Source organism: Acanthochromis polyacanthus, chromosome 22 (genome assembly GCF_021347895.1).
Source record: "Acanthochromis polyacanthus isolate Apoly-LR-REF ecotype Palm Island chromosome 22, KAUST_Apoly_ChrSc, whole genome shotgun sequence".
Classification (NCBI taxonomy): domain Eukaryota; kingdom Metazoa; phylum Chordata; class Actinopteri; family Pomacentridae; genus Acanthochromis; species Acanthochromis polyacanthus.
The window spans coordinates 26,370,707-26,384,196 of NC_067134.1; the positions used below are offsets into that span (position 1 = coordinate 26,370,707).

Here is a 13,490-nt window from a genome sequence, read left to right on the forward strand (position 1 = left end):
TGCAAAAAATCCAAAATGGTGACCAGGAAGTAGCAAAATCCGGGCTTCATTTTCTCGGCGTTGAAGCCATCGGGTGACGTAATGGTTAGTTCACGCCTGGTCACGCTCTCAGCTCTTTGAAAAACAACCCATGATGACAATGCCAGCTTTGACACTGACCGCTGAATCACTGCTGTCTCCGTGACTATATATTTTTTTCATCCCAAAGCAAATTGACTTTTCCTCTCCTGCTGTTTAAAAAGGTTCAGCAGATCGCTGCCAGCAGTATTTTATTGTATTGGTGCTCGCGTTCTTCAGATTTAACTAGCAAAGGCTTATTTTAAAGTGTTAATTAGGCTGAGTAAAAGCATGCTGTTCCTCGGCAACAAACAATTCATATTTGATTTGCTGAACACAGTAATATCCAGTTTATGTTTTCTGCGTTTGTGTGCACTGGCTGATAAGTGTGCAGTACGCCCATGCGATTTTGCTCCGCTGCCGGTTGCATTTCCCACAGAAAAAGCAGTCATTCAACAATTTTGTGAAAATCTCTGACACGCACATCTGGAACTTGATTCAGATTTTTTTTTAATTGCCATGGAAGTGTGTTTGTAAGGAGCCAGAGCGCTGAGCAGCAGCATTCATGGAGCGAGCAGCTGACCTGAGACCAGCGAGTGTTGATGATCCTGATGTCCCTCTGTCTGTCAGCAGGAAGTGTTATCTGTTTGTGTCTGGAGTTCAGATCCTCTACTGCTGTCTTCTTGGCAGGAAGCTCCCCCACATGTGCCTGATAGAAACACACACACCAAATGGAAACAATACAGCTGTCAAGGTTAAACTTCAGAGTAAACGATAACAGAATCTCAATGGAAACCGTAAAATGAAACCATAATATCACACACACATGGAAGCACATGCAAATGTTTTTTCTTTGATTTTTTTTCAATGAAGATAACATTAAGTTAATCAGAAATCCCATCTAGAGACTTAGACTTTAGACTTTCTTTATTGTCATTGCACAAAAAACACAGCAGTGAAATTTCGGCAACGAAATGTCGTTGCTTGGCTTCCGTATGACAACATGTGAGGGTGTTAAAAAATTGAAAATACAGGAGCTAAATATTAAGCACAAATAGGTGGTAATTTGTCCATATGAAAAAGGGCACTGATAAGAGGTTGTCCATCAGGAGTCTAGACATTGTTAGTGTGCTAAATGACTATTCTAGCTGGAAATGTTTAATGGAATATCTCCATAGGGGTACAGAGGAACATTTCCAGCAACCATCACTCCTGTGTTCTAATGCTACATTGTGTTAGCTAACGGTGCTTAAAGGCTCATTGATGATTGGAAAACCCTTGTGCAGTTATGTTAGCACATGGATAAAAGTGTGAAACATGGAATTGCCTGTGTGACTGCAAACTTTTCAATGGTAGTGTATGTCAGCTGATCGCTATGTTTTATTTAGCACTCGTCAACAAGTAGCATACCTCAGCAGCAGAATATGTTTAGCATTGACTTTTTTACACTCTTAGTTAAAAAGTTCCAGATGTTAAAGTCATCCAGCTGTTTTTGTGTGTGTTTGTATGGACTAATACATTCTTTAACTCTCTCTTTGTGTGTGTGTGTGTGAGTGTTTTTGCATCCGTAAATAACACTTGAAAGTTATTAGCAAATGTCAGATGCTACTAAAGAACTAGCTGATCCCAAATGTCATCCACAGAGGCCTCCTCTGGACTGACCGGCTAACATTTAAAGGACTAATTCAGCTTTTTGGGACTCATTTTGGGACAAACATCTTTGACCTTTAGATGTGTTAAGAGGAGGATTTTATTAGAGTCAAGCTTTCGTCATTTTTTTGTCCACATATCCAGTTTATGGTTTACGTTAGCGTGTAGCAAGACTTCAGGCTCCTTAATGTGGATGCTTACTGATCTCAGTGTGAGTTCTCATGGAAGACATGAAATTGAACCCAAACTTTGGAACAGTAGTTTATATATATATATATATATATATATATATATATATATATATATATATATATATATATAAAATCTACACTCAAAGGTAACAGCAGTTTTTGAGTTAAAAAGTCTTAAAAAGGAGTGGGGTCTTGTTGATTTTTGAGCCGTTTTCTCTGCACTAATGTTTGAAGTGCCATAACTTGATGCTAAATAATGCGGTTAGAGTCCTGATATTTTAGCAGCTCACTGATTTGTACATATGGTCTTTAATGGTACAACCATGCTTTGAGAGAACAATACAAACCAAAAATAATATAATACAACACATTATTTCTCAAGTTACAACACTTCAAACATTGCCACAAAAACTGACATGACCCCACCCTCTTTGAAGAACTTTAAACTAAAAAATAATGTCACCTGTGATTCTAGATTGTACATTTGGTCAACTCAATCAATTCTCACCACTTAGGATGGTCGGGGGCAGAACGAACCACATATAAAACAGCTGCTGTGTTCTGTCCTAACGGTACCTGGACTTTAGGTAGAGTGTCTCGGATGTGCTGTGGGTCTGCAGGCTGCACTGGGGTGGCCAACACGCCCTCCGCCCTGTCCAACCAGCCCAGCATGGCATCCATGTCCTCCTGCATCTCTGCTGCTGCTGTACGCGCCTCTGCAGACCTGCAGCACAAGGGAGTCGATGCCGATGATGAGAAAACCCTCGTGCAGTTACGTTAGCAAATGAAAACATGAAATTGTTTGAACGGTAGTATAAGTACGGTGTCAGCAAATGAAAAAGGAGGGCAATATTCTAATGTTGGCACCTAAAAACACTGACACAGAGTTTCATCCACGCACAGACCTCCTCTTGCGCTCGTTCAGCTGCTGGCAGACGTTGGTCCACCGAGTCTTGAGTATTTTGAGCTGCGTTCGGAGCTGCAGGGCGTCGTCCGGTGTGCTTAGCTGGCTGATCTCCTCACCTGCAGAGATCACTCTACCCAGCACCACTTCCTGGACGGGTACGGCCTCCGTCAAGTCCTGTGTACGCAAAAACACACGCAAAAAAAAAACGGTTGATTAGCTTCTGCGGTATTTGGTTTTGTGTGTGCGTTTGTGTATCGAGCGGTGGTTAAGGATCGGATCGTCATTCAGGTGGCAGCTTGTGCTTTGAGGTGCCAGATGTTGCCCCGTCTTTGCGCAAACAAACACAGACTGGCTTTTGAGTGGCACTCGGTTGCTGCATCTTCGTCTGTTGAGGTGGACATTGAGAGATGATCACAGCAGCTCAAAGTGGTCAGAGCGTGTCTGATGATGCAAACACACACACTAAAACCAACTGTTAAACAGCCCGTTATATCTTCTATTTAATGACGGAAATAACACGTCTTTGGTTGTTGTGGATGGAACAGTGAAATGTCAAATTCAATCATTTTCTATCCACACACTCTCAGACATTCGCTGCCTTTTCCTCTTAACATCTGCCATCTGCGTGTGTTTATGTCTATGCTGTTGATTTCAGATGAAAATCAGCACTAGGACAAAGAAAGCAAACGTTAAGTTAGGGTGATACTGGTTTTATTTTACGTGATGGGATGTTGTCATTTTATTTTATGGATTATCAGGGTGTGTGTGTGTGTGTGTGTTACCCTGAGCTGTTGTCGATGCGTCGCTGGATCCCCGCTCTCCGCCAGTTTCAAAGTGCTCTCAGCCTCACTCAGCCACCCCTCCACAGCCTTCTGATCTGAAACCAACTTCTGCCACTTTGAGTTGCAGTCCTGCCAACGCCTTGATGCACACAAAACACAACAGATTTCTCGTGAAAAAAAAAAGCAAAATTAAACTGACTTCTTGTTGTGTTGAGCAGCTAGCTTTCAAAATAATGACAGCTTATTGTTTTATTGTTCTGTCTCTTTTCATAATCTCTGTTTTATTATTTTTAGTTTGCATTTTACAGTTTTGTTGTTGTTTTTAGCTTTTACTCTGCTCCTCATGGTCTCTTTTATGTAGCAGGGTTCTTGTATTGTCTGGGTTCCAATGACATGGACTCTCTTAATTTCATTTTGTGTTTTGTGTATGTCTTAAATGTTTTGTCTTTTAAATTATCTTAAATTGTCTTTCTTGTGCTGTGATGCCTTTATGTTCCTGCCTGTGTCAAAGCACTTTGTAAACCTCGTTTTTTTTGTTTTTTTTTTAATTTTCTTTTTATTAGATTTTTGCATTTAAGTACAACAAATAGACATATAAAACAGAAATACCCTCTCCAACAACAAGTGCTGCAGCAAAACAGGTACACAATAAAAAAAGGGGAAATAGAAAAAAAACACAAAACAAAACAATAAATAAAAATAAATAAATAAAAACAAAAAAAACAAAAATGAAGACACGTGGTACAGGGAATAACTGTCATGACAGGGTAAAATCAGATATTAGTATTTGTTAGTGAACGAGTCAGAGTCTCTGTAAAAAAGTATGCAAGTTTTCCAGAGTTTCCAAAATTTGTCCAGTTTATGGTTAAGTTCGTGAGTCAGTTTCTCCAATGGAAGCAAGGCTGATATCAGGGAAATCCACATATCAATGGTGGGAATCTGCGGCACAGACCAGCATAGCAACATACACTTTTTTGCTAGATATAAAAGTGTTACTAAAAGGGCTCTGGTGTCGTAAACCTCAGTTTTTAAAAGGTGCCATACAAATGAAGTTTATTATTATTATTGTTATTATTCCTAATGTTTTGTTGGACTGCCATTAGCTTTTAGCACGGCACTCATTCGCTGTGGAATCGTTTCAATAAGCTTCTACAATGTCACAGCATTTTATTTCTGTCCAGAGATGCATTAATCTTCACCAAGATCTTCTATTGATGATGGACAAAGTCTTCTCCGGTATTCTTCAGGTCATATACCTTTAGTGGTACCAGGCATTGAAATGAACAAGAAACTGAAGAAAACAAGGATGGTCGAATCATTATTTCCATGACTGTATATATAGGTAGGTGTGTGTGTGTGTGTGTGTGTGTGTGTGTGTGTGTGTGTGTGTGTGTGTGTGTGTGTGTGTGTGTGTGTGTGTGTGTGTGTGTGTGTGTGTGTGTCATCCTCCTCCTTACTTCAGTCTGTCCAGGTAGAGCTTGTTCAGTTTGTCCCAGTTGGTGCTGAGGAGGTTGGCCGTCTCCTGGATTCTTTGGCAGCTCAAAGGCCGAGCCCCCAGCATCATCTCCTCCCTGTGGGCCAGCGCTCCCTCTACTGGGCTTCGCAGCTGCTCGATGTTTCCTTTCACCTCCTGCATGTGAGGAGGAGGCGCGTTTGGTTACAAGTGATCATAAGTGGAGTGCTCAGTTTGAAAAAAATTCAAATTATCACCCAATCATTCCCACTTAACACATTATTGATACCAATTTCATGTATTCACGTCTCAGTTTTAGTTCAACAGCAACTTGTAGGTAAACAAATGTTTGCAAATTGATGCAGAAAAGGAGCTGATCTGGACAAAAGACATTTTAATGAAGTGCCTGGGATCTTTGCTGCATTACATTTCAACTATTTATTTGTAAAACATACAAAAAGCAATAACTACTACTGCTGTTTAACATGGCAGACAAATATATTTAAATATATATGATATTTATAAGTGCATTTATTTTGAAAAGTTTGATTATTTTCCAAACCCTGGTTCTTTCTAACATCCCTGAGCTTTTATTCTGATAGTCTAACATACCTCAAAGCAGGCAAAGCAGACTTTATCCATATTACTAAATGTAAAATTCCTCCTGTTAGGGAATCAGGCCTTTATTTTGAAAATCCAGGCTATGGTAGAGTCTTTTCTAAAGCTCTGGTTGCGTAATATATAGAATAATTTTGAAGGTTAGTCCTTCAAAATAATAAGAAAGCAATGGCGCGTTACTCAATAACTATAAAAAGTGTTCAGGTTATTGAAAAGCTCCCAATAACATCTAAGAAGTCTTATTTTGACAGTCTAGTGTACTTCAAACCTGATTCTTAATATAATATTGCCATGGTGACAGCAAAATATATAAAATATGTCAGAACAAGAAAGCAATCCCAACAAGCAAACGATCAAGCAGATGTTTTTTGTCACATTCACAGCAATATATTAATTCTAAGCCTGTTATGTGTGCGTAGTTCACAGGTTGATTGTTCACAGTGTTATTTCCAGATAAACAGTCTTTCAGACAGAAACTCCACAGCGGTGCTGACCTTCAGGCAGTGCTCCTGCTGAGGCAGGTTATAATAAGCTGCAGGCCAGTATTCAGGAGAGTTCAGCTTGAAGTCCGTGTCTGACACTGAACGCAGCAACGCCTGCAGCTCTGTCAGGTATTCCTGGTTTTACAGACAGAAGAAGGCAACAAACGAAGCAGAGAGAAACATCAGATCAGAACTGAAGGACTAGAATACTGTGACTGCATCAATAAAGTATCATGCTCCTCTAACCAGCCTACATATCAAAACATGTTGATCTGATTGAAGGAACCAAGCTGGGATTTCACTTACATTCCTTTTTTAAGAATATAAATATGAGAAAATCACTGATAAATAAAACCCCAGATTGTTTCAGGGCTGTCAGATGCCATGTGATTTCTCACTGTGTGCAGAAAAATCCTCTTCAAATACAGTATTAATCCCTATTGTGCATCAGATGGTGCCAACTTGCTTTTAATTTATTCATTTCTTTGATTAGAAGTGACAGGAACTCTACATCTCCCCAGACCCTGAGGCATAATCTTGTAAATCAACGTGGCAAATGAAGCCTGTCTTTACTGAGCAGAGACACTGGGAGATTTCCACTCATCATGTTTGTGTAACTGGGCAATCACTCCATCCTGTTACAGTAGCCCAGAAACATTCTGACACATGAGTCTTATTAGTAGCCTTAGACTAAGCTCATGATCGCTGCTGGCTCTGAGGAGACTACTAGCTCATTTATTTACTGTCCTTTGCAGGAACCTCACTGATCTGTGGGGACTTGGATGATTTACTGAATGAAAAAAAGGGTCAAACTTCTTGACTTTTAATTCCTCACACTGGTCAGGAACCATAACCTGACATTTCGATAATGTAGCTTGATAAGTCCTACTTTTTCAGACCTTCTTCGCCTTCACTATGTCTTCTGATGAGGTAGAAATGTGGTAGAAATGGACAGGCAGAGTTGGAAATGCCTCAGTTTCTCTGCTTCTATTAGCAATGTGTTCGCTGCTGATTAAGAAATCCGTCACACTGGGTTGTTGTGATTCTTATTGTTTTCATCATTATCATTAGCAACATTAGCAACATTTTTGTGTACACCCCCTGTCAAAAGTTTTAGGACGCTTTCTCATTCATTTGAATGAGAAAGCGTCCTAAAACTTTTGACAGGTGGTGTATACTCAATGTGTATACAGGCAGGAAAATTCAGACTTGTAAAAAAGTGAAGCTATCATTTAAAGTTGGAGAAAGATTCAGGTCAGTGTGAACATTTAGACTCCTATAAACCCAGTGTGAGGGAGTTGCACATTATTATCTCTCATTTATTGACTCACATTCACAATAAAAGCACCCGTGAGCGCTAAACACACATAGAAACAGCTGCTAACACGCTGAATTTTTCAGTTCAGTCCAGGTTGTGTACATGTTTGTGTAAGTGGGAGTGGACATGAGAGCAGAGCAGATGTAAATGATGAGAGGGGAAGGCTGAAACCACAGGCTGGGGATTTAATTGGCAATGATAACATCGAAACTGTCCGCTATTGTGGGAAAACGACGCTAAGTTCCCGGGTCAGAGGGTCGCTAAGGGCTGAAGTCTTTGCGTAGGCTGACTTATCTGTACTTTGTCAGCAAACACAGCTTTATTTTCTCCATCTGAATCAGTTTGAGTGTGTCGATTCCATCATTCTTTCACATACAAAGACAGATTTATGTAGATTAAGGGCTTAAATTTGTGTCCACTAACAATCTTTAAGCCAGGAAAGAGATGAAATTGTGTCCCGCTCTCATCATCTAGTCAACTTTGCTCTTTGTTCTGAGTTCAGCATGGACTGAATAAACATCTAGAACCTGCAGCAGCCCTACAGTATGCTGGGATGACTAAATGATTAGACCTGCACTGATGGAGCGGCAATTTTCTGTTAGCTCCTTTCCTTCGTCGAGGATTCTGCAGCTATTTCACTACTTTTTATAACAAAACAACTACTATTGGGCATTTTTGTCACTATATTTACCGAAAACAACACAATAGAGTCGCTTATTTTCGCAAAAACACTCAAATCTGACTTCATTAAAACTAATTCAAGAAGAAATTAACTTTTAATGTGAACATTTTAATTTTCACAGTGACATACGGACACGTGCAGGAATTTCTTGTAAGAATCATCCAATCATGATCAGAAGAAATGGTGTCTGTTCTATCCTCACCATGCTCAAAAAACGGATTCAAAGTTTAGAAAAAGCTGCTGTATTCATACTTAAAATAATTACGTTTTCTCGGAGTAAAGCCTCACAGGAATCCCAAAGTATGTCCTACTTTGTCCTGTGTTTAACCCTTTGATGCCCAACATTTTCCATGAATATGTTGGGCATCAAAGGGTTAAAGGGGATGCAAGCAGAGAAAATGCCACTAATTATGACTGGTTTCGGTGCACCTGAAGAGGCGCAGTGTTCGGACAGATCAGATGTGTGTTCGTCCAAGCTGACACCATGTGGCTGTAAGTGCCTGTAGTGGACTTGTGACTGGCACACAGGATACATACATCTTCAGTGACGGGCAGATCAGGGAACTGCCAGGATGTGAAGTGATTGCATGCAGTGACACAGAGCCAGACAGGACAACCGATGAGATTCAGACATGTGAGTGACGCCTCACATGTACATGTAATGAAAATGTAGCAAAGAAAAGAAAAAGCAACTTTTTTACATTTTGGGAAACAATCTTATTCAGATTTAAAGTAATTATTAAAAAAAAAAAAACTATATTACTCTATAGTATTTGTAGATGCAGTAGGGTCCTAACATTTTAGAAAATCAAAAATTAAAAAAAAAAAAATTAAAGGATAAAGAGAAAGAATTTTATGCAGTTTAGATTCTATGAGGTCCTTTAAATCTTGGGCGTCTATTATAGGATTCATTAAAGTTGTTGAAGACACAAATCACATGTAATACTCTTTACTTGGTACCAAAGTGCTCGGCTGTTGTCCAAAACATGCTGAGTGGAATGATGCTTCATTACCAAGAACATTTTGTGTTCATTTTGTGTCTCTTTTTACTTGGTTTGGGTCAGTTTGTGTGTCTTTGTGGATGTTTTGTGTCTGTTTCCACTGGTTTCTGTTAAATCACGGAAAACATGAAATTATCTGGGTGACCCGAAACTTTTGAACAATAGTGTATGTTGAAAAAAGGGGGTCCTCGATTTACGTCGGCGTTCCATTCCATTACGTAAGTTGATTTCCGCCATAAGTCGGAACTCTGGCAAAAATGTAAACAAAGCCGTTCCGTGCATCACGATATCGATCAATTCTTCAGAAAAGTCATGAATACCAACGACTTTCATGCATGTATGAATCATTTTACAAGATAACAGAATATTGTAACAGACTGATGTTGTTGTTGATGTTGAGGTTTCAGTGTTTACTGTTCAGTTCCAGATTTACCTAATGTCAGTGAACGTGCCACGTTTATTTAGCTCACCTCTGATTGGCTGAGAGTCAGCAGTAGAGAGAGCTGGGAACGGCGGCTAATTCTGGAGCTAAGTTATAGGGTTTTTCTAGTTACTCCGGAGCTAAGTTATAGGGTTTTTCTAGTTACTCTGGAGCTAAGTTATGGGGTTTTTCTAGTTACTCTGGAGCTAAGTTATGGGGTTTTTCTAGTTATTCTGGAGCTAAGTTATGGGGTTTTTCTAGTTACTCTGGAGCTAAGTTATGGGGTTTTTCTAGTTATTCTGGAGCTAAGTTATGGGGTTTTTCTAGTTATTCTGGAGCTAAGTTATGGGGTTTTTCTAGTTATTCTGGAGCTAAGTTATGGGGTTTTTCTAGTTACTCTGGAGCTAAGTTATGGGGTTTTTCTAGTTATTCTGGAGCTAAGTTATGGGGTTTTTCTAGTTATTCTGGAGCTAAGTTATGGGGTTTTTCTAGTTACTCTGGAGCTAAGCTATGGGGTTTTTCTAGTTACTCTGGAGCTAAGTTATGGGGTTTTTCTAGTTACTCTGGAGCTAAGTTATGGGGTTTTTCTAGTTACTCTGGAGCTAAGTTATGGGGTTTTTCTAGTTATTCTGGAGCTAAGTTATGGGGTTTTTCTAGTTACTATGGAGCTATGTTATGGTGTTTTTCTAGTTATTCTGGAGCTAAGTTATGGGGTTTTTCTAATTATTCTGGCGTTGGCTACGGCCCACAGTAGTCTGTGTGAAGGTTCAATAAATCACCAGAGAACCAGATAAAGTCTCACTCATTCACCACAGAGGGTCGCAACAATACGTTAACCTGTTTTTACAACTTGACACATGTTTGTCTGTGTTTTGCCCTGTTCAAAGCGTTTTATTTCATCTACAGTAATTTCATTTCCAGGGAGATTCCATCAGAAGAATCTGACTTACATTTGGGAGCCATAATGAAGGGCAACAAGTTAGTTAATGTAGCACAATCCAAGGTGGAGTACAACCGGAGAATGGAAACAAAGCCGTCTTATAGCGCCGCGTGACGACAACGAGTTCCACGTGATGACGAAACGCCGTAGGTTGAGGACGTCGTAAACCGAGGACCCTCTGTATATAAAAATGTCCACTCACTTGAGTCCAGTATGTTTCTCTCCCAATTATTTGCTTTATTATAAAATGTTAAATGAGAAGACTGCGACCACTCATAGCTGCAGTCGTAGGTGTTTGAAGCCTCCTATTTGCAGCATACTTCAGGAACTAAGTTACTTAGTAGCATCTTGGTTACCCAGTTATGTTGTTGCTAACATCACCATAGTTGGGGTTAGTAGTCGGCCACTTTATGATACCTTGGACAGGACCAGCTTTCCTGTCTCTAATTTTTTTCTGAGCTTAGCTAACTAGCAGCTAGCTCTAGATTTATATTTAACACTAGAGTAGCATCATTAGTCTCATTTAAATACCAAACTATTCATTTAGATGAATAAATTCTGTCTGACAGGCATGGGTTTTTTGGTTTGTGTTATAGTACAAAAGTTAGAATTCATGAGCTTTTTCTTTTATATTTTTAAGCTTTTCCGGCTAATTTGACGCTAAAGTTGGAAACCATACTTGCAGACACTCACATACTGCCATTTAAAGCGCTGAGAGGGTTAGTACTCTAAGCCTGTCTAGTTAGTGTCGTATTTTCTGTTAGTACTGCGGATACAGAGGTCATGCCTACTGAAACTCACACATTGTCTTTTGAAGGGTATGAACTTGCCCTCCACCTCAACCCAGCGTGTGTTGAGCTGGAGTTGGCGGGGCTCCACTAGATTGGCGGCTCCACCCTCTGAGAGCTGATTGGCTAAGCCCTGCACCTCCTTAAGCTCCTCCTTCTTCTTGTCGAACTCTGAGCCAATTTCCTATTGGACAAAATCAACCGGGAAGGTCACTTACTACTGGCCGGGGCTCAGGCGAAGCACACAGAGGCATGTGGATGTGCCCAAAAACACATTCACACACACATTTGTCCACGCAGGAACAATTAATCCACAATTTAAAAAATAAAACCATCACATTCATTTACCCACGAGCGCCAACAGGACAATATAAAAGGATAAAAGGATCATGTTTGTCAGTCTCAAACATAAACACACACACAAGGAATTCATATCCATACTTGTCTATAGCTCCATTTAAACAGTCCATTAAAAAATAAAAAAAATAAGAAAGTGGTGCTTTAGTTAGGAGGCAGCCAGAAGACTTTATTTACACAGAGACAGAGAACAATCACTGTGTGTGAACTGGGCTGAAAAGAAGCAGAGAGCTGTATGGACAGACTGAAAGACAGATGTATGGACAGACAGACAGTGTGGATTCTCAGTCGCGGCAACGACAGGTGAGTCAGAGGCGAGCGGGTAAGGCGTCCGCTTAGCGAAATGTCATAGTGATCATCTGAAAGTGAAAGACACACACAGAGAGTCAGAGGAGAGCCGGAAAGAAAAACAGACGGGGTCCATCCATGCTTTCTCTGGAAAATCTGTTCCAAATCAGAACATTCCTGTTGGGCTTTTGCAGTGTTTGTAAAAGAGCAATAAATGATGATGTTCTGGTGATACTGTCTTGGTTGACAGTTTGTCTGGAGGCAAAGACAGTCCACACTTAGTTAAGATGTCATCAGTATGTAATCATTTCTGTACGTTGAGTTCTAGATTTTGAAGAAGCGCAGTTTAAAATATTTAAAAATTTGATCAGAGGCGTCAAACATGCAGCCCGTGGACCAAAACCGGTCCACCAGAGGGTCCAATTCAGCCCACAGGACGACTTTACGACGACATTAACAGCAATTTTTTGATAAAAGTAACCGGGCCGATATAGAATTGAGGGACTTCTGAAGTCAATGGAATGTATCTGGCATACATTTTAATTAAATGTAATGTTTTGTAGGTTCATTATGATCATGTCTTTACAAATTACATCATTATTTATGATGGAAACAATAATTCATTAATAAGAAAAAATGACTGGATATCACCAAAATTTCAACCAAATAATCATCCCAATTTAATAACAGCCAATGTCTAATTAGCTAAACAATAATAAAATGAGCTGATTCAAACATTGTTTTGATTGTGTTCTTTATATTAAGTCCTCAATGACTGGAATATCGTCCAAAATGACTCAAAAATGATCCATAATTACAGACAATCAATCCAGAATGACATGAAATTTGTCCTAAATGAATTGAAAATTCTCCCAAAGACACAAAAATGATCCAAAACGACGAGAAAAGATCCAAGCGGACATGAAACTTGTTGAAACGGACCAGAAAATCGTCCAAAAGTACTAGTCCGGCTCACTGGAGATCAAATTGGGCTGAATATGGAGCCTGAACTAAAACAAGTTTGACAACCTGGAATAAACAGAAGCAATTGGAAACTTTGGAAAATTAAAATGCTAACCTTTAAAACACGTTCTCTATAATAAACTGCAAGAATTAACAAAATCTGAACTAAAATTTGAGTCATGTTTATTTAAACATTTGCCAAATATCGATATTAAAAACATATGCTGCAAAATATCTAATATCTACAGTAAATATTCATATTTATCCTGCTCTCTAAAAGCAATATTGGTATTTTTTAATGATATTAAAGTAAGTTAGAGCAGCCTTTACCGGTAACAAAAGCTCATTTGCGATTATTTTTAATATACAAGATGAAGACGATGAATTATTCACAAAGTCCTGCAAAAGCCTTGACATGGACCCACTTTCCAAAATATAGAGAAGAGGAGAGAGGAGAGGAATGAAGCAAAGAAAGAGTTTTTCAACAAAGAGCAACAAAATATGAAAGGCACAGAAAACAAGGGACAGGAAGTGGAGATGAAGATGAAACCCAGGGAAAGAAAGAATCACAGTTCAATGAAATGCTTGTAGG

The 13,490-nt window shown here is 39.4% G+C and overlaps 1 protein-coding gene across 1 annotated transcript in view; it reads right to left on the bottom strand.

Annotated features, from left to right (window-relative positions):
- LOC110960948 (dystrophin-like) overlaps positions 1-13,490 on the bottom strand; it is a 221,941-nt gene that overhangs the window by 79,891 nt on the left and 128,560 nt on the right. The window contains 7 exon segments of the mRNA XM_051943268.1: positions 641-766; positions 2,475-2,622; positions 2,804-2,979; positions 3,588-3,726; positions 5,045-5,217; positions 6,153-6,275; positions 11,304-11,474. Of these exon segments, the coding sequence (XP_051799228.1) occupies positions 641-766; positions 2,475-2,622; positions 2,804-2,979; positions 3,588-3,726; positions 5,045-5,217; positions 6,153-6,275; positions 11,304-11,474 (1,056 nt within the window).